At 35.4% G+C, this 21,404-nt stretch overlaps 4 protein-coding genes across 4 annotated transcripts; all 4 read right to left on the bottom strand.

The window, feature by feature from the left end:
• Positions 1–2,478: 2,478 nt before the first annotated feature.
• Positions 2,479–4,107, bottom strand: LOC130495503 (uncharacterized). Its single transcript, XM_056986908.1, has 3 exons — positions 4,086–4,107; positions 3,328–3,545; positions 2,479–3,248 (listed from the first exon to the last, which is right to left on the bottom strand). The coding sequence occupies exons 1-3, from the start codon at positions 4,105–4,107 to the stop codon at positions 2,685–2,687; spliced, it is 804 nt and encodes a 267-aa protein (XP_056842888.1). The 3' UTR covers positions 2,479–2,684.
• A 1,922-nt stretch (positions 4,108–6,029) lies between these two features.
• LOC130496494 (uncharacterized) lies at positions 6,030–7,826 on the bottom strand. Its single transcript, XM_056988594.1, has 2 exons — positions 6,879–7,826; positions 6,030–6,799 (listed from the first exon to the last, which is right to left on the bottom strand). The coding sequence occupies exons 1-2, from the start codon at positions 6,945–6,947 to the stop codon at positions 6,236–6,238; spliced, it is 633 nt and encodes a 210-aa protein (XP_056844574.1). The 5' UTR covers positions 6,948–7,826; the 3' UTR covers positions 6,030–6,235.
• A 1,755-nt stretch (positions 7,827–9,581) lies between these two features.
• Positions 9,582–12,129, bottom strand: LOC130496068 (uncharacterized). Its single transcript, XM_056987822.1, has 5 exons — positions 11,556–12,129; positions 11,217–11,266; positions 11,041–11,118; positions 10,431–10,971; positions 9,582–10,351 (listed from the first exon to the last, which is right to left on the bottom strand). The coding sequence occupies exons 1-5, from the start codon at positions 11,712–11,714 to the stop codon at positions 9,788–9,790; spliced, it is 1,392 nt and encodes a 463-aa protein (XP_056843802.1). The 5' UTR covers positions 11,715–12,129; the 3' UTR covers positions 9,582–9,787.
• Positions 12,130–14,312: 2,183 nt separating this feature from the next.
• LOC108812290 (katanin p80 WD40 repeat-containing subunit B1 homolog KTN80.2) lies at positions 14,313–21,191 on the bottom strand. Its single transcript, XM_018584514.2, is given in 20 exon segments — positions 14,313–14,758; positions 14,870–14,938; positions 15,029–15,145; positions 15,262–15,374; positions 15,463–15,537; positions 15,668–15,781; positions 15,910–16,676; positions 16,679–17,143; positions 17,234–17,290; positions 17,605–17,862; positions 17,958–18,365; positions 18,686–18,848; positions 18,962–19,105; positions 19,201–19,275; positions 19,367–19,437; positions 19,576–19,678; positions 19,769–19,995; positions 20,183–20,300; positions 20,387–20,517; positions 20,834–21,191. Coding segments are annotated over 20 exon segments (3,561 nt in total). The 5' UTR covers positions 20,859–21,191; the 3' UTR covers positions 14,313–14,697.
• Positions 21,192–21,404: the final 213 nt, after the last annotated feature.

The following is a 21,404-nucleotide window of genomic DNA, read 5'->3' on the forward strand; positions in this document are numbered from 1 at the left end:
TTCATAAAGAGTTTTGGTCAAAGGATATGAATAAGATATATAGTGGACAAGAACATAATCCGGATGGATTATGGATGATGTCATGATCCGGACAGATCATGGACATACAAAGACATTCATGGTCGAATTTATCTAAGAGAGATAAACCACATGATCCAAATGGACCATGAATATCATGAAAGCATTTTGCTGATGCAGGTTACTAATCCGATCCACACAGTGCTAAGTCCCAAACCGGCTATGTTTTCACATATGGAGGCACGACCATTTCATGGAGATCAGTCAAGCAGACTATATCAGCCACATCATCCAATCACTCGGATATATTGGCGATCCATGAAGCAAGCAGAGAGTGTGTCTGATTGAGACTCATGACACACCATATTCGGACAGCATGTGGGATCACAGATGGTAAAGACGAGCCGACCGTTCTTTACGAAGACAATGCGCCATGCATAGCTCAGCTCAAAGATGGTTACATCAAGGGTGACAAGACTAAACATGTTCTCCCAAGTTCTTTTTCACCCACGATCTTCAGAAAGAAGGAGAGGTCAAGGTACTCTAAGTCAGATCCAGCGAGAACTCAGCCGACCTCTTCACTTAGGCATTACCAACATGCACGCTCAGGAAGCTTATGCAGCAGATTGGTATGCGATCACTGAGAAGCCTTCAGTGATGTTCACTTCAGGGGAAGTAATGCGGCTGTACTCTTTTTCCTATCCATGGCTTCCCGTTTTTACCACATTGGGTTTTTGGGTTTACCATGGAAAGGTTTTAACGAGGCAGTATTCCAAACGCATTACAAACTCTAGACGGATAACAATCTCGGTTTTTAACGAGGCAGCATCTACGGCGTTTTGAAAGCACTTCGACATATTGGACATCAAGGGGAAGTGTTATAAATATTGTAGTGATGTCCATATGGAAAGTCCTAGATATACTTGTTCCCCACTCCAAGTTATGCTTTGTCTCCAAGCTATTGTATCCTATATAAGGAGATCATTATTCATGGAATAAGACACATCAATTCCTCTCTTCTCTTCTCTTCTCTTCTTTACTTACAACAATTAATTTTATTTTTGAAAAATGATAACTAATTTTGGTATTTCAATTAAACTTTCAAAAATATTTAATATATAGAAAGTTTTAGATATTTTGAATTGTTTATGTATTGTCTATGTTTGAAGCTTTGTTCTCAATCGGTTTGGGCTATTCACTATACCAGGATTTGCAAGTCGTGAGTTTGGCCATGTTTGCTTCTACGATTTGTCTTTGTTCAAAGTTTTTTTGTTGATACTTCTTGCATGTTGGTTCCTTGCAGTTTCTTGATTTCATTTGATCTGTTTTTAGATTGTACTAATTATCATGGGCGGATCTACATAGTGAAAGAAGGTGACAATTGCCCCTACAATAGTTACTAGTAAATTTATTTGCATATGAATAAACAGATATGTTATAGCTTAGTTGACTAAATCTCTCCCTATACCCCCTCCCCGCTAAACCTGGTTTCAAGCCTCCATCTATCCTTTTTATATTGATTTTATGCATTTGATTTTTCTAAATGTTATTTTTATTAAAAAGATATCCAACAAAAAATTATTAAAATATCAAAAAAAAATTTGTCCTGGTCAAAATATTTTCTAGATCCACCACTATTAATTATGGACGTTTTTATATCATATGATCTCTTCCATATGTAAGCTTAAGTTCTTGAGGATTTTATATTGTTTGCTGGCCGTTGTATTCTGGGATTGTTCATCGCCGGCCTCTGTAATCGGTTTCATGTATAATAGAATTACCAGTGTTTTAAAAAAGAAAGAAAGCATTAGACATTTTTTTTGCAGAAATTCAAATATGCAGAAATAGATGAATCAATAAGATTATCATTTAAGCAACACGCTGAAACTTAAATCATTAGATTAAATTCCTCCGGAAGTTTTTTTAAATCATCTCTATGATTTCAAGTGGTCGATCTCGGGTTATCTCGCAAATTTTTCTTCTCGCCAGATGAACTAGTTTTCAATAAAATAGCATTTTTTATATCTTATTGTTATATATCGACCTTATATCACTTGCATTTGAAAACTAACCGGATTACTTATCTTATGTAGAAAAACGAGCTTAATCCATCATAGACAATGTTTCATATATTGCTAAATTTCATACGGATCTGCACAACTTTACATTTAGTACGTTTCTTTCCACCCAAATTTATTTATTCAGTTCTAAATCGACATAAAACATGAAAAAACTTGACAAATGACTAAAAAGGTTAAATACATACTTTGATTCGATAAAAAAAAAAGTTTAAAAAGTTGTTAGAGCACAATTTATTAATTAGTATTACTAAAAATATTGAAATCAATATATCCGGTTTTAGAAAGTAGTTTTGCAAATATTTTATGTGTACATTGCAAAATGGTAGTGGAAAGGTTATATTTTAGCCAATTACAATAAAATTATGGTTTTCTCTAACAATTTAACGAGAAGATTACGTATGAGATGTAACATTTTATATAAACAGTTAGGTGGTGTTATTAGTTTCACCAGTGATCAGAGGGTATATATCTGTCTGCAGATCAAACTGACCCACATATAAAAACTACAAAGATAAAAATAAAGGCTTTCTTCTGCCTAACTACCAACAACATACGAAGAAACAAACACTTCAAAACGAAACAAAATCATCTCACCCTACTCCGCTTTCTCCCTGTCAATGCAGGAGAATCAAGTCCACGGCTCACTTGTTTATTACCATCTCTTCTTCTCCTCTCTACCGCCGTAACTTTCTTACCCGCCGCTGAGGATTTCACAGCAGCAACTGGTGGTGAATCTGGTATAAGCCTTTTTTTACCACCACTTGAAGTCGTCTTCACCAAATCCTGCTCAACCTTCTTAAGAGCGTGTGCCCCCGTTCTTGGTTTTTTAACTCCCACGCTGGTTCGGACACAAGGAGATTTAGATGTCAAAGCGGGAACAGAAACCTTGGTGCTTGTAGTAATGTTAGGAGGAGGATGATGGTCTTGTGTCAAATAGTGTCGTAGAGACTTGGTGGCAATGTCTCTGAGGGAGACAGCGGATTTGTGCTCACGAGTGTTCTTAGAGTAAAAAATGGCTGCATTGTTAGCCACCAGAAGAAAGTCCATGAAAAGCTCTTTAGCTGAAGATATCGAACGACCGTTGATTCTTGATTTTATAGTGTCTAAGTCCATATGCCTCCTGACCAGTTTCTTGTACCTTGCCCTTTTCTGTTTATTACAAACCAAACACAAGGACGTTATAAGCAGAGAAATAATATTCAAAACAAAAAGATGTGATTTATCAAACCTGACTATCAAGCCGTCTCCGGAAGACAAGAGCACATTCGTTGTGTGAGATAGTGTTGTATATCTTCATAAGCTCTTCTGGTGAAGCCAAACCATGGCCTCGGCTAGTAGAAACAGCTTCTATACTCGTAGTAGAATTGCTAGCAATGTCCACGTTAGATGAATCCAACAGATTGTTTTCAACATCTTTACTGGCGCTGCAAAGTTGCAAAGAAAAACCTTATAAAGTGAAATCTGAAGATGGCAGAATCACTGTTATGGAGCAAACCCAGCTCGTTAATGGCAACAAGAAGATATAGCTTTAGAGATATATAGATAGAGATGTGTTCACTTTTTAAACTGGGATTTTTTTTCCACCAGAACTGATTTCAAGAATCGATCGAAACCAAACCCAACACGAAACTTTTCTAAGCGGAATCGAATAGAAGACAAACAAAGGAAAAATAAAAATAAAAAAAGCTTTGGTAGTGGAGTGACTCGTGTCACTCTCTCTCCTAATTATTTAGTATAAGAAAAATATAAATTAATCATATTTTAAGAGTTGGATTCTGGGACCGAATATGGGATTTGGAAGAATAATTTGATGGAATTGAAACCAAAAAAAAAATGCATTTTCCATGTCTTGCGTTTACTCAATTATTTAAGTAACAACTTCAATAACAGACAGAACATAAGTGTCTTTGGTTTGCTCCTAAAGCAACTCCAAAGCTATTTTCTCGAGTTGTTCAACTAGAACATGACTTCTTGGCCTAACATTACTGCTTGAGAAAAGTATGCTCATTTTCAAACCAGATTAAATTATTTTCGATTTCTTTTCTTGCTTTTCTCTCACGAATCAGAAGTAACTAAGGCTCTAAGGACTGAAGCGACTAAAGAACCTACAACCAAACGATGAGATTCAATTAATAGCAGAGCAAGATGTGAAGGTGATTTTGTCAAAAAAAAAAAGATGTGAAGGTGACTGGGAAACCCCCATAAACTCTTTTCATATCAGCCAAATCAGAAATTAGCTTGATTTCACTTGTTTGTTTTCTAAAGCTAAACAAGAAAGTAAATGTGCACAAATATTAACGGAATTTCAGTTTTATTTTTCAAATTTGCTATTAGAATAACTATTTTCATAAATATTTTTAGTTTATGATAAAAAATAAACTAACTCACTTAAATCATTTATAAATATTTAAGAATAATTTATAAGACATTTATATAAGTTTATAAATTTAACCCTACCATTAAATACTAAATCACAAACAATAACCTAAACTCTGAACTCAAATATTAAGATATTATTGATTAATTTTATTTTTGAAAAATGATAACTAATTTTGGTATTTCAATTAAACTTTCAAAAATATTTAATATATAGAAAGTTTTAGATATTTTGAATTGTTTATGTATTGTCTATGTTTGAAGCTTTGTTCTCAATCGGTTTGGGCTATTCACTATACCAGGATTTGCAAGTCGTGAGTTTGGCCATGTTTGCTTCTACGATTTGTCTTTGTTCAAAGTTTTTTTGTTGATACTTCTTGCATGTTGGTTCCTTGCAGTTTCTTGATTTCATTTGATCTGTTTTTAGATTGTACTAATTATCATGGGCGGATCTACATAGTGAAAGAAGGTGACAATTGCCCCTACAATAGTTACTAGTAAATTTATTTGCATATGAATAAACAGATATGTTATAGCTTAGTTGACTAAATCTCTCCCTATACCCCCTCCCCGCTAAACCTGGTTTCAAGCCTCCATCTATCCTTTTTATATTGATTTTATGCATTTGATTTTTCTAAATGTTATTTTTATTAAAAAGATATCCAACAAAAAATTATTAAAATATCAAAAAAAATTTTGTCCTGGTCAAAATATTTTGATCCACCACTATTAATTATGGACGTTGTTTATATCATATGATCTCTTCCATATGTAAGCTTAAGTTCTTGAGGATTTTATATTGTTTGCTGACCGTTGTATTCTGGGATTGTTCATCGCCGGCCTCTGTAATCGGTTTCATGTATAATAGAATTACCAGTGTTTTAAAAAAGAAAGAAAGCATTAGACATTTTTTTTGCAGAAATTCAAATATGCAGAAATAGATGAATCAATAAGATTATCATTTAAGCAACACGCTGAAACTTAAATCATTAGATTAAATTCCTCCGGAAGTTTTTTTAAATCATCTCTATGATTTCAAGTGGTCGATCTCGGGTTATCTCGCAAATTTTTCTTCTCGCCAGATGAACTAGTTTTCAATAAAATAGCATTTTTTATATCTTATTGTTATATATCGACCTTATATCACTTGCATTTGAAAACTAACCGGATTACTTATCTTATGTAGAAAAACGAGCTTAATCCATCATAGACAATGTTTCATATATTGCTAAATTTCATACGGATCTGCACAACTTTACATTTAGTACGTTTCTTTCCACCCAAATTTATTTATTCAGTTCTAAATCGACATAAAACATGAAAAAACTTGACAAATGACTAAAAAGGTTAAATACATACTTTGATTCGATAAAAAAAAAAAGTTTAAAAAGTTGTTAGAGCACAATTTATTAATTAGTATTACTAAAAATATTGAAATCAATATATCCGGTTTTAGAAAGTAGTTTTGCAAATATTTTATGTGTACATTGCAAAATGGTAGTGGAAAGGTTATATTTTAGCCAATTACAATAAAATTATGGTTTTCTCTAACAATTTAACGAGAAGATTACGTATGAGATGTAACATTTTATATAAACAGTTAGGTGGTGTTATTAGTTTCACCAGTGATCAGAGGGTATATATCTGTCTGCAGATCAAACTGACCCACATATAAAAACTACAAAGATAAAAATAAAGGCTTTCTTCTGCCTAACTACCAACAACATACGAAGAAACAAACACTTCAAAACGAAACAAAATCATCTCACCCTACTCCGCTTTCTCCCTGTCAATGCAGGAGAATCAAGTCCACGGCTCACTTGTTTATTACCATCTCTTCTTCTCCTCTCTACCGCCGTAACTTTCTTACCCGCCGCTGAGGATTTCACAGCAGCAACTGGTGGTGAATCTGGTATAAGCCTTTTTTTACCACCACTTGAAGTCGTCTTCACCAAATCCTGCTCAACCTTCTTAAGAGCGTGTGCCCCCGTTCTTGGTTTTTTAACTCCCACGCTGGTTCGGACACAAGGAGATTTAGATGTCAAAGCGGGAACAGAAACCTTGGTGCTTGTAGTAATGTTAGGAGGAGGATGATGGTCTTGTGTCAAATAGTGTCGTAGAGACTTGGTGGCAATGTCTCTGAGGGAGACAGCGGATTTGTGCTCACGAGTGTTCTTAGAGTAAAAAATGGCTGCATTGTTAGCCACCAGAAGAAAGTCCATGAAAAGCTCTTTAGCTGAAGATATCGAACGACCGTTGATTCTTGATTTTATAGTGTCTAAGTCCATATGCCTCCTGACCAGTTTCTTGTACCTTGCCCTTTTCTGTTTATTACAAACCAAACACAAGGACGTTATAAGCAGAGAAATAATATTCAAAACAAAAAGATGTGATTTATCAAACCTGACTATCAAGCCGTCTCCGGAAGACAAGAGCACATTCGTTGTGTGAGATAGTGTTGTATATCTTCATAAGCTCTTCTGGTGAAGCCAAACCATGGCCTCGGCTAGTAGAAACAGCTTCTATACTCGTAGTAGAATTGCTAGCAATGTCCACGTTAGATGAATCCAACAGATTGTTTTCAACATCTTTACTGGCGCTGCAAAGTTGCAAAGAAAAACCTTATAAAGTGAAATCTGAAGATGGCAGAATCACTGTTATGGAGCAAACCCAGCTCGTTAATGGCAACAAGAAGATATAGCTTTAGAGATATATAGATAGAGATGTGTTCACTTTTTAAACTGGGATTTTTTTTCCACCAGAACTGATTTCAAGAATCGATCGAAACCAAACCCAACACGAAACTTTTCTAAGCGGAATCGAATAGAAGACAAACAAAGGAAAAATAAAAATAAAAAAAGCTTTGGTAGTGGAGTGACTCGTGTCACTCTCTCTCCTAATTATTTAGTATAAGAAAAATATAAATTAATCATATTTTAAGAGTTGGATTCTGGGACCGAATATGGGATTTGGAAGAATAATTTGATGGAATTGAAACCAAAAAAAAAATGCATTTTCCATGTCTTGCGTTTACTCAATTATTTAAGTAACAACTTCAATAACAGACAGAACATAAGTGTCTTTGGTTTGCTCCTAAAGCAACTCCAAAGCTATTTTCTCGAGTTGTTCAACTAGAACATGACTTCTTGGCCTAACATTACTGCTTGAGAAAAGTATGCTCATTTTCAAACCAGATTAAATTATTTTCGATTTCTTTTCTTGCTTTTCTCTCACGAATCAGAAGTAACTAAGGCTCTAAGGACTGAAGCGACTAAAGAACCTACAACCAAACGATGAGATTCAATTAATAGCAGAGCAAGATGTGAAGGTGATTTTGTCAAAAAAAAAAAGATGTGAAGGTGACTGGGAAACCCCCATAAACTCTTTTCATATCAGCCAAATCAGAAATTAGCTTGATTTCACTTGTTTGTTTTCTAAAGCTAAACAAGAAAGTAAATGTGCACAAATATTAACGGAATTTCAGTTTTATTTTTCAAATTTGCTATTAGAATAACTATTTTCATAAATATTTTTAGTTTATGATAAAAAATAAACTAACTCACTTAAATCATTTATAAATATTTAAGAATAATTTATAAGACATTTATATAAGTTTATAAATTTAACCCTACCATTAAATACTAAATCACAAACAATAACCTAAACTCTGAACTCAAATATTAAGATATTATTGATTAATTTTATTTTTGAAAAATGATAACTAATTTTGGTATTTCAATTAAACTTTCAAAAATATTTAATATATAGAAAGTTTTAGATATTTTGAATTGTTTATGTATTGTCTATGTTTGAAGCTTTGTTCTCAATCGGTTTGGGCTATTCACTATACCAGGATTTGCAAGTCGTGAGTTTGGCCATGTTTGCTTCTACGATTTGTCTTTGTTCAAAGTTTTTTTGTTGATACTTCTTGCATGTTGGTTCCTTGCAGTTTCTTGATTTCATTTGATCTGTTTTTAGATTGTACTAATTATCATGGGCGGATCTACATAGTGAAAGAAGGTGACAATTGCCCCTACAATAGTTACTAGTAAATTTATTTGCATATGAATAAACAGATATGTTATAGCTTAGTTGACTAAATCTCTCCCTATACCCCCTCCCCGCTAAACCTGGTTTCAAGCCTCCATCTATCCTTTTTATATTGATTTTATGCATTTGATTTTTCTAAATGTTATTTTTATTAAAAAGATATCCAACAAAAAATTATTAAAATATCAAAAAAAATTTTGTCCTGGTCAAAATATTTTGATCCACCACTATTAATTATGGACGTTGTTTATATCATATGATCTCTTCCATATGTAAGCTTAAGTTCTTGAGGATTTTATATTGTTTGCTGACCGTTGTATTCTGGGATTGTTCATCGCCGGCCTCTGTAATCGGTTTCATGTATAATAGAATTACCAGTGTTTTAAAAAAGAAAGAAAGCATTAGACATTTTTTTTGCAGAAATTCAAATATGCAGAAATAGATGAATCAATAAGATTATCATTTAAGCAACACGCTGAAACTTAAATCATTAGATTAAATTCCTCCGGAAGTTTTTTTAAATCATCTCTATGATTTCAAGTGGTCGATCTCGGGTTATCTCGCAAATTTTTCTTCTCGCCAGATGAACTAGTTTTCAATAAAATAGCATTTTTTATATCTTATTGTTATATATCGACCTTATATCACTTGCATTTGAAAACTAACCGGATTACTTATCTTATGTAGAAAAACGAGCTTAATCCATCATAGACAATGTTTCATATATTGCTAAATTTCATACGGATCTGCACAACTTTACATTTAGTACGTTTCTTTCCACCCAAATTTATTTATTCAGTTCTAAATCGACATAAAACATGAAAAAACTTGACAAATGACTAAAAAGGTTAAATACATACTTTGATTCGATAAAAAAAAAAAAGTTTAAAAAGTTGTTAGAGCACAATTTATTAATTAGTATTACTAAAAATATTGAAATCAATATATCCGGTTTTAGAAAGTAGTTTTGCAAATATTTTATGTGTACATTGCAAAATGGTAGTGGAAAGGTTATATTTTAGCCAATTACAATAAAATTATGGTTTTCTCTAACAATTTAACGAGAAGATTACGTATGAGATGTAACATTTTATATAAACAGTTAGGTGGTGTTATTAGTTTCACCAGTGATCAGAGGGTATATATCTGTCTGCAGATCAAACTGACCCACATATAAAAACTACAAAGATAAAAATAAAGGCTTTCTTCTGCCTAACTACCAACAACATACGAAGAAACAAACACTTCAAAACGAAACAAAATCATCTCACCCTACTCCGCTTTCTCCCTGTCAATGCAGGAGAATCAAGTCCACGGCTCACTTGTTTATTACCATCTCTTCTTCTCCTCTCTACCGCCGTAACTTTCTTACCCGCCGCTGAGGATTTCACAGCAGCAACTGGTGGTGAATCTGGTATAAGCCTTTTTTTACCACCACTTGAAGTCGTCTTCACCAAATCCTGCTCAACCTTCTTAAGAGCGTGTGCCCCCGTTCTTGGTTTTTTAACTCCCACGCTGGTTCGGACACAAGGAGATTTAGATGTCAAAGCGGGAACAGAAACCTTGGTGCTTGTAGTAATGTTAGGAGGAGGATGATGGTCTTGTGTCAAATAGTGTCGTAGAGACTTGGTGGCAATGTCTCTGAGGGAGACAGCGGATTTGTGCTCACGAGTGTTCTTAGAGTAAAAAATGGCTGCATTGTTAGCCACCAGAAGAAAGTCCATGAAAAGCTCTTTAGCTGAAGATATCGAACGACCGTTGATTCTTGATTTTATAGTGTCTAAGTCCATATGCCTCCTGACCAGTTTCTTGTACCTTGCCCTTTTCTGTTTATTACAAACCAAACACAAGGACGTTATAAGCAGAGAAATAATATTCAAAACAAAAAGATGTGATTTATCAAACCTGACTATCAAGCCGTCTCCGGAAGACAAGAGCACATTCGTTGTGTGAGATAGTGTTGTATATCTTCATAAGCTCTTCTGGTAAAGCCAAACCATGGCCTCGGCTAGTAGAAACAGCTTCTATACTCGTAGTAGAATTGCTAGCAATGTCCACGTTAGATGAATCCAACAGATTGTTTTCAACATCTTTACTGGCGCTGCAAACTTTTCGTTTTCTTTTGCCTCGTTTCTTCCTCATACTCGGAAGCACTTGTCCTCCTCCTCCGTACATGGACTCAAAAATGTCGGCATGTAGTAACAGATTATTATTACTCTTCTTGTCTTCTTGCTCTTTTACTGCTGCTTCTGACCAGTTGGTCGTGGTGAGATCTTGCTGTGTGAAACTACCAACTGATGACAAGTCTTTGCTGGTGCATTCACCTCCGCCTTCAGACTTGGGGGAGGGTTCGAGGGATAATGTTCGGCTTGAATCATAATAATCATTGTTTTCATCAACAACATTGCTTTCTGATTTCAGACTCTGGAGCTTTGATTCCAACGACCTTAAAAAAAAAACAGAGTATTAACATTCACAAGACATTTTCCATATAGAAACAAAGGGGCTAACTAACCCAATGGAGTCTTGGGACTGAAGTAAAGCTGCCTTAAGCTCAGCTACTCGTTTCTTCTTAACCTCTTCATACCATGATCTACAAGAAACATAAACAATATGCAAAAAGAAAAAAAAAAAAAATTACTTGGTATCGGGCTAGAAAGACCAAAAAAAATAAAAGAACAAATCATTTACTTGCATCCCAAATAACGTTCACGCAAGTCCTTGTACTTAGCCTTGCATATCTGGAATAAAATTAGGATTTAGCAAAGGTAAGAAGAGAAACAATGTCAGAGTTAAAGGCTACTCATTCTACAAGATGAGAAGAACCACACGTGTGTTAATACGAATCAACCATCTTACTTTATTTTTTTTTAACACTAAACCTTTCTTGAGACACAAGTGATGGATCTATACCGACAACAAACACTATTTTTTTTTCCTTTGATTGATAGTTCGTTAACAGTTTCGTTCTTATCCTCTGACATTTGATCTCATCGAAGTTTTGAGATTTTAAAAGAGACCAAAACAAACCTCAGGTGTGAAAATCCCCGACATAGAATGAGAACGGAGTTCTTCGGAGACGACGGTCCAGTCGTCGGTTCCGTGACGTAGCACTGCGCCGCCGAGGAGAAGCTCCTCCCATGTTCCCCAATCACTCGCCATCTTCTTCGTCAATATCATCATAACCATCAAATCAAAAATATCAAATCCGCGTGTAGACTACGCGCTCCTCGATTTTGAGAAAAAAACTAATTAAACTACGCACCGCGGCGCACGGTAGCCCGTTTTGAACAAGAGAAAAAATAAAAAATGAAAATTCAGAGACAGAGACAACTCAAGAAAAGAAAACGACAAGGAATTTTGAAAGAAGATGTCACGAGCTGGTGTTTGTGTCGGAGGTTATTACACGAAAGCGGTTTTCCGACAAGAAATCGGGGGAATAATAATGAAATTAAATTTACAAAAAAAAATTAGGATAAATAAATAAAAGCAGAGGCCGGGAGAGAAAGGGTTGACGAAGGAGTCTGTGTCGTCTATCTCTCTCTGCTCGATGTTCGTAAACGGAAAAATTGATGGTTCTGTTTTTTCTTAAAATAATTCAAAATACAAAAGGATTGTTTGTTTTTGAACAAATCCTTCGACTAGATTTATTTTTTTCTTTCTCTAAATAAAGCAAATTATTTAACAGAAATTTTCTATTGTTTCTTTATTTATTCGTTTTTTCGTCATTACCACACCTTTTAGAATACCTATCTCGTATTCTGCCAAATACTGATTTGTTTTTTTTTCTTTCTATTTAATGTTTTCTACAACGATATTTTAATTAATTTTTTTAGATTTGATTGTTCATCTTGAATAATATTAATAACATTAATCATTACATTTTGATTCTTGGATTCTATCTTAAAAATAAAACAAACATTTTCGTCCATTTGATGACTATATTCAGCAACCAAACTACTTTCATGAAAAAAAAGTTATTTAATACATTTAAGAGTTGAGAATTAACTTTATAAAAGTCTTCCGTTCATAATTTGTATATATCTATATTATTAAAATAGAATTACACTTAAGAAATGCCCCTGAGTTTTCAATGTTAATTACACTTACATGCCACTGACCCTATTAATAACATTCCTAAAAAAATGTTTGTCTTAACCAGTTTATTAAATGTGTCTTTATCACTCTCTTTATTTATAGATAGTTTCTATTTTAATGTTTGTTTTTTTTCAGTTTAGTTAATGTGTTGTCCTAAAACAAAATTTAACTTCTCTTGTATTAAATAAATTCCGAAATTATTTATTTGTTATCAAAAAAAAATCTAGGATATTAATTTCGAAATTATTTATTGTCGTAAAATAAAATTTAACTTCCATTCTCTACTAAAATAATTTCAAGATAAAATTGAATTTCCCTTTTCATCTAAGCCAATGTTTATTCACCTCACATAGAGTTAGGTCTCAATAAATCTAAAAAATTATCGTATGAACAAATTATCTATGTTTTCTTCCCAGTAAAATCTGTTTAACTGAACTTGCAGAGTACTCAATATTAAATATAAGATTAAGTAAATAGTTAAGAATGAGGCAATTACCTATATTCTTGCTAACTACATTATTTTTAGGAAACAATTGATTTGCTTTATAAATGTTATGGACATTTATTAATTAACTAGGTGTAACTAGACATGCAAACAATATACTTTGAAACATAATGAAAAATAAACCAACTATTTCAAAAGAGATTTAATTACTCCATACCTTGATTCGTAAAGAAAAAACATCAGATTCACAAATATCAAACATTAGACCCTTAATGAGTTTTGAAATCGTCATCGCCATGGGAGAACACCGAAAGTCGAGATATTTATTTTTTTCATTCTTCACAATTTTTTTCTAAACACTGAACGATTACAAAACAAAATTGTCGGTTAGAATAAGAGAAAGGAGTCATGGGCCACTAGACCAACTTAATTTGATCTAAAATACTATGACCCTAACAAAAAATGTAATAACAATGAGCCGATTAAATTGATTTATATATGACTCAAAGTCAATTATTTCAATGTATTTTAAATTAACTAAATTGATTTATATATTTCATATATAATCTATCATTGTTCACTTTAAGCTTTCTTTATAATAAAAAATATTTTTCATAGATTTGATTGTTTTTTTTAAATTCAAACTCAATGTATCCAATGGCGGACCCATCATTTTTTTTATACATGTGTCATGATATATAAATTTTTTAAAATATGATAACAAAAGTATAATTTAGAGATGTTAACCCAGATTTAGGTGTGTCAATATATACACTAATACCATTTTAGCTGCTGATTTTTTTTGGCTTCCTATGCAAAACCAATTATTTCATAATTAAACATGTGTCAACTGAACCCCCTAATCCTATAGTAGGTACACCTCTGAATGTATCACAAGTAACTATTAACAAATACATCATTTAGTGTAAGTCAAAAATTAAAAAATTAAATAAACACCCGTCCGGTCGGGCGGGTCATAGGTCTAGTTTTTCTTTAAACTTTGATTAGGTAAATTTTAATTTGATACTTTCCGAAGAAGTTTCTTCATACACTCCGTTAACGTCTTTCGTACCTCTGGGAAGGCATAAACTATTCAATAACAAGGACAATTATCATGAATAGTAATTACTAACTATATAAAACGTGTCATCGTCAAGTTTGGTAGATGACAAATATTTGATTAATCTGTTTACTTAACCTGCACACAACCCATTCCAAATGTAAGTAGGCTCAAACCGTTCAAGTCAGGGGACCTAAAGTAGATTGCCAAATGAAAAGGAAATATTCGTATACCGAAATCTCTTCTCATTAAGTCCACATGGAGAGAGCGAGAAACATTGTAACACGTGATTTACTGAATCAAGAAACTGAAGCACTACAAGTATAATCCCAGACACAGATCGATTTACAGCATATACTGAATTTTTAGAGGGGAGATATTCTCCGGGGAGGGCGATTCTATAGCAAAATTCTGCCACAAGAAACTGCGACTTCTCAACGAATCTTCAAAGCAACGGATGCCAAATCGCTGGAAGGAACATGGAGACCGAGTTCTTGATAACATACAGATTGATGGAGATGAACACTGTTTCAGAATGATTCTGAGTGGTCTTGAATCTGAACCTGGAGTTATGGTGTCTGAAGAACTAAGTTTAGTTCTTGAGCCTTTCTAGCTATGAGACCTCCTCTTCTGTATTTATATGAAAAAAAATAGAAGGAACAAAATTACACAACCGAAGCAAACACCAACTATTAGATACTCTCCATCGTCCAGAACTAGGTTTTAGATGTTTCTTTTTACCTGGTGAGTAGTGGAAGGATCTTTTGAACCTTCTGCAATTCCGCTGAACAACTTTGGCAGATCTGTAGTCTGCATTTTCTCATTTTTTTTAACTTTCCGATAAAAGTGAAATAAGTGTGAGAGAAGGTATAGCAAGAAAATAAACGAGAGGAAAATTACCTTTCTTCTGCATGAAGATCAACACCAACACTTCGTCTTGCTGAAACATTTGATTGTACAACTGTACCGAACACTGCTACTAGCTTCAAGAGCATTTCCAAGGAGACACTTACAGGCCTATACAAAAATTGAAATTCATGATAAGACATTATTGCTTTCTTCTCTTAAAATTAATTTATAACTGAAACTCAAAGCAAAAAATAATCTAAGGACAGAGAATAAGATAACTTTACCTTTCAGTCCGGCTCCCCAATAAGCCTGTCAGGACAGGTGCTAATTGCGAAAACAGATCCAGCGTAAGAATCTCTGGTTTGTCTGTTAGAATACTTATCACATCTGCTTGAACCTGTTCCCGTATAAGTGAGTCAGCATTTTCTAGACATTTAAGCATTAAAAGGACTGAGCTAAAAAAAGTAATCTACTGGGATACATACCGAGTGATCTGACAGCTTTTTCAAGGCCATGATTGCGCCTTTAATATCGCTACGCTCCCAAAAATGTCTTACAATCTGCAATTTTGTGATATATCAACAACCTCTTCTTAAAAAAGAATAGACTTACGAAAAATCAAACAATAAGAGGAAAAGAGAACAAGAGAGTGAGAGACCAAAAGAACAGAACAGGAGAGCTAAATTTTACCTGTAATTTTGTCAACCTTGATTGAAGAGTGTTTAAGACCTCATTATGAGTTTGCATTAATGTCTCACTGATGTCACCTTGACTCTCCCTCTCAGATATCTGAGGCTCTTCCTTCTGCACAAGCCAAACAAATCAAATACTTGTCATGTTCACAGATCTCTTTCAACTTTGTCATCCTTGCAAATTCATATTTCTTGTGCAGCATCGGATACGTTTCAAAGATGGAGAAGTCATAAGCTTACCTGGGTCGAGATATCGTAATCTGGTTGAGTTTGTGTTGTATGTGCTTCATCCAGTGCCATATCAGCCACCTGATCCAGTACCGAAGGTGTTGCCAGCGTTTGAGTTGGGCTAAATCGATGCCTGGATCTTATATGTGATGCATCAGATGTCACATTATTTGCTTGATTGATTTTAGCAGGAATTACACGAACGGGAGAGTTCCTAGCTGACCGTGTTAATGCAACTGGAGGCTCATAAGATGGGATATAATCTGCTTCATTGAGTTTCATAGGTATTACACGGGCTGGTGAAGTCCTAGCTGATCGTGTTGATTGTAAAGGACGCTCATCATGCGTGTTAGTTGTTTGATTGAGCATCACAGGCCTTACACGCGTTGAAGAACTCCTCAGTGGTCTTCTTGGTATTACATGAGGCTCATCAGGTTTCATGTTAGTTGACCGACTCCGATTGGGTATCATAGGGGCTGGAGAAGTCGCTTGTCGTGTTGGTGTTACAGGAGACTCATCAGATGTCAAATTACCAGCCGAACTCCTACCAGACCGTGTTGATGTTACAGGAGGGTCATCCGATTTCATTTTTGTTGTCTGATTGGGTGCCACAGGCATAACCGGAGGTGGAGAAAACCTAGCTTGTCGTGTTGATGTTACAGGAGACTCATCAGATGTCAAATTAGCAGGCGAACTCCTACCAGGCCGTGTTGATGTTACAGGAGGGTCATCCGATTTCATTTTTGTTGTCTGATTGGGTGCCACAGGCAAAACCGGGGTGGAGAAGACCTAGCTTGTCGTGTTGATGTTACAGGAGACTCATCAGATGTCAAATTAGTAGCCGAAGTCCTATCAGGTCGTGTCAATGTTACAGAAGGCCAATCAGTTGTTATGTCTGGGTCCCGACCAAGAACCACAGGCATTACTCTGGCTGGAATACTCCTAGGTCGTCGTGTTGATACCACAGGAGCTTCAACTGTGGTCAAGTTAGTTGCCTCCTCAAGTTGAACTGGCATAACATGGGTAGGCATTGGGCTAACTGCTGGTATCGACGCTGATTTGGCCTCAACATGGGTAGGCATTGGGCTAACTGCTGGTATCGACGCTGATTTGGCCTCTTCCTCCACAGCATTAGTGCTCTGAACTGTTGCGGCACTAGCTGCTTTATCTTCTTCAGCAGGAGTAATTGTTTCTCTTCTCTCAAATCTCTCAACCAATGACCGTGTCCTCCCGGAAACAACTTTTACTGCAAACATAACAGTTCTTAATAAATCAATAACCAGATGACTTATATGCTACCAAAGAAAGCAAAGACAGAAAAGTTTGCATGGCTAACCTCCTCTAACAACTTTCACAGAGTCTGATTCTTTGCTACCTCCAGGGGGTTCGACGCCTGCACAGCAGAATATTTATATCAATTACTTGCAAACTGATTGTAGCCTCAAACCAAGTAACCTGACCCAGCCAACAAAGAAAACTGTGAAGCAATTCGGTTCTACAAGTAGCTAAAACTGAGACTTAGCAACCTATAAGCTAATGCTATTATTTCTCTGATGCCTTATTCATCTTTTTCCAAGATTACGTTTCTTATCTAGTAACTCACTCGTATTAAACACATCAAAGTTGCACAAATGTTAGTTTGACCCACAAGTGGAAATGCCCATTAATTAGTCAGATCTGATTTAGAATAAGTAGTTGAGTACTTACTTTTCTGTTCATCACCAGCTTTCTCTGGTGTTAAAACTCGTTCTGGCTTACTTAAAATGATCGCATCATTGGCATCCTCCTCAGTCGGGTTACACCCTCTGTCATCCGCAAGCTCTTTTGGCAAGTCTGCTTCTCTTGATTTCTCTAAACCACTTTGGTGACTGTTTAAATTTTCAGACTCAACAGACACCGCCCATCTTGTCTCATTGTGCTTAGTATTCGGTGATCTCTGCACGCGAGGCGGTTTCAGCTGCATAGCTGAGACAAAATTGAAAGAGATTCCAATAAGATAGGATTATACTATCTGAAAGATCAGATCTGGTGAAACTGAAGTGTGCACTGGGAGAACTTACATTTCGCTTCATCAGTTGGTGATTCTGGAAATAAAGCTTTTTCAAACTTGCTGGTTATACTCTTAATGATGGAATCATTGACATCAAATGGTTTTCTACCACTCTCTTCTGAATTAAGCACAATCTTAGGATCCAGCTTATTCTCACCGTCTGATCCGCTTTGCTTCGGAGTACCAGACTGAACGGCCCCTGACTGCTTTGTTGGCGTTTTTCTTACATGAGCTGGTCTCAGCAGCATACCCGGCTTCGTTTTTGAGAAAGTGATAGATTCCCTTCCCGAATCAGACGAATCTTTCCCAATATCATTATGCACAATGAAAGACTTATCCCCTGCTTGTCCAGTAGATGTTGCATTGAATTTAGAACTACTTTGTGATCCTGGCTTATCTGCAACGGTTGAATTTCCACCTGTGGCTTTGAAGAAAAGAGAGAATATGAGACGAAATTTAACCATAAGCATACAAAAGTGATGAACGTACATAACCACAAGCTGACACTAAAGACTGAAAATCACAATCCAGCTCACAATAGTTATGGCTAGGTTTCTATCACTAGAACAAGCAAAATGGTGTTTATTGATCTCCGTTAATACTCCATTGTAAATAAGCATTTTAGTACTGATTCGAATGGTAGCATGACAGCAAGTTGTAAGCTAGCGTACGGGACTTTCATGTATGGACGTTTATTTTAGGTTTTCATTTCTAAGAAGACAGTCAACATTCACTCACAGTCGATGTATATGTTTTTGATCTCTTTTATCTCATAATCTGGAGATGAGCTGCGCCTGGAACCACTCTTTACTCTCTCGGAAGATTGATCGTCCAGAACGCCGAGTACTTTCTCCACGCATTCTTTTTTATCCGCAGATCCAATGCCATATGGTTCAATTTGCTGCTTACAAATAAGGGCAAAAAATAAAAAAAAAGAGTATGAGGCTTTGAAACTTTAGTCATCAGCTTCACATAACTTTCGAAAGGAATAGAGAATCACAATAGCTGACGTACTGATATATCAGAGACCCAAATCCCTACGGAGTTCTGGTAGTAAGAACAACCCATGAGCTTCCCTTCGCTGATGCATAAGTCACCAAGCGTTGACCATCCCATATCAACACTATCATGACAAACAACGGGCTCCCATGAATAAACCTGAATTTATGAGCATCATCTATCAATGTATCAACAACTCTTGAGATCTCTAAATATGGCAGAGCTCACTAAAAGAAAAAAAGACAAATAAAAACCTTTAAGCCATCATCCAAACCACAAAAAAGGGTTCGCCCATCCGGATGAAATTTGATTGAACGAACTCCAGTTTCCTGTGAAACGAAAAAAGCACAAGATGCCAAGAAAAAGATAGTTAGTAAAACATTATTTAGTGGCATAAAACTCTCATAACAGGTTAGTTACCTCTGGTCGGGTAGATCCAATCAATTCAAACGTTTCCAAATCCCAGAACTTTACGGTCCTGTCAGCCGAACCTGAAAAATAAATGTATGAAATCACAAGACCTCAAATATAAAACTTGTGAACAGAGAAGGATCGATAGTTAAACAACCAACCGAAAGCTGCCACCAAATTACCACTAAAATGCCTAAGATAAGAGAATTCAGACTAACCAGTAGCTAGAAGGAACTCAAGTGGGTGGAAGTCCAGCGAACGAACAGATCCTTCATGAAACTTAAAATCATGTATAAGCTTTCCAGCAGTCAAATCCCATACCTATAGGATAGACGACCAATAATACTATTATTGTTAAAAGAAGACATGTATCAGCGAGCGCACAAGATCAACAATCAAGTTCTTTCTTACCTTTACAGCATTGTCAAGTCCTCCTGTCACAACCCAACGACCATCGGGACTAAATTTGATAGTGTTGATGTCACGAGTATGACCCTTGTAGGTCTGTATGCACCCCTTCTTTCTGATGTCCCAGATCTTAAGATTCGTATCATTTGATCCCGATGCCAAAAATTCACCAAAGGGATGAAACTCAACAGCAGAACAACTGGATCTATGTCCAGTAAAAGCTCGAACCACTACACTTCAAGAGCAAGAGTCAAAAATGGTAGGCCTCATTATTCTAAAAGTAAAGGATTAGATATGCTCAAAAGAAAAAAATAACCAAAATCCACATCTACAATAACTCAACCGAACCAGCTCTAGCACACATGTAAAGAGTAACAAAATCTTGTAAAAGGAGAAGCAGAAAGTGAATCAACTAACTCTTTGCTTCTTCTAAGTCCCAGAGCTTGATCAGACCCGAAGAAGCTCCACCAAGGACCAAAACTTCAGCCGAGTCGAAAGCTACTGAATCCACTTCACTAGTATGTCCACATAAACTCTGCAAAATAATAAGATAGCATCATCATTCTTCTACAAAACCATTTTGATAAAACAAAAAAAAATTGAAAATATTGAAAAAGATACCATTAAAGAAGTAGGCTTGCCGATGGCCCAAAGGTTGACCTTGTAATCATCACCGCCAGTAATAAGAAGGCGTGATGTCTTCTTTCCGATACTCAGGCAATTCACATTTGCAGAATGTGCCAAAAACTCCTCTAAGTCCCCCCCCAAATCAAAGTCAAGTTTTAAACACAAGGTAACAGCCTTTTGAAGCAAAAACAGCATAGTGCATTTCTTAGGACATATATATAACACATTTAATTCAAGTCTCTTCTACCATATGTTCTCTAGATTTGGTTAAGCAGACAATTAATTCTTGAAATGCTAATTAAAACCTGAAGCTCATTTTGTTAACTAACACAAACGAAAGTTTCTTCTTGGGAGTTTATAGATTAAAAAAAAACTCAAGAAAATTAATTAAAGTTAAAGAAACAACAAAATCGCCAGAATATATATAAAAAAAAAGGATACGCAGCTTATATCCGCGCTTGGCCATTGTCTACTCGATTCGATATCCAGCAATCCGAATCCGTAGCTTCCGGTAATCGATCGGAAAAACGGTGAATCGGAGCTTCCAGAATCCGAATTGTCACTACACGACAGAGAAGAGGGATAATAATAAACACGTAGAAGAAGAAGAGGTTGCTTCCCGTTGCGATTTCAAAAAATAAAAATCTGAAAAGGAATCAGATTCGTGTGAAAAAGGAAACGGAGACAAAAATCAGATTCAAACAGTGACTCTCTCTCTCTCTCTCTCTCTCGGAGAAGAAGAAGGAAAATGGTAAAGGCGAAAGAAGAGGTTTTCTCTTTTTCTCAGAATTTGCACATTTTTTTTTTTACGATTTCATTTATTTATTTATCGTTCGGTCGGTCATTTTAAAAAATTTAAAATATTTTTTAAGCATTTTTCTTGGACAGTGGGTGGACCTGTAGTTTCTTCGTCGCTCGTTTTTCTCAGTTCTGACGGAAAAATCCTTTTGTCCGGGCATTAAACTTAATGAAGTTACCGAAACACCCTCGCTTTCAACTGACTCTACCGGTT

The sequence above is a fragment of the Raphanus sativus genome, chromosome 6 (genome assembly GCF_000801105.2).
Source record: "Raphanus sativus cultivar WK10039 chromosome 6, ASM80110v3, whole genome shotgun sequence".
Taxonomy (NCBI): Eukaryota; Viridiplantae; Streptophyta; class Magnoliopsida; order Brassicales; family Brassicaceae; genus Raphanus; species Raphanus sativus.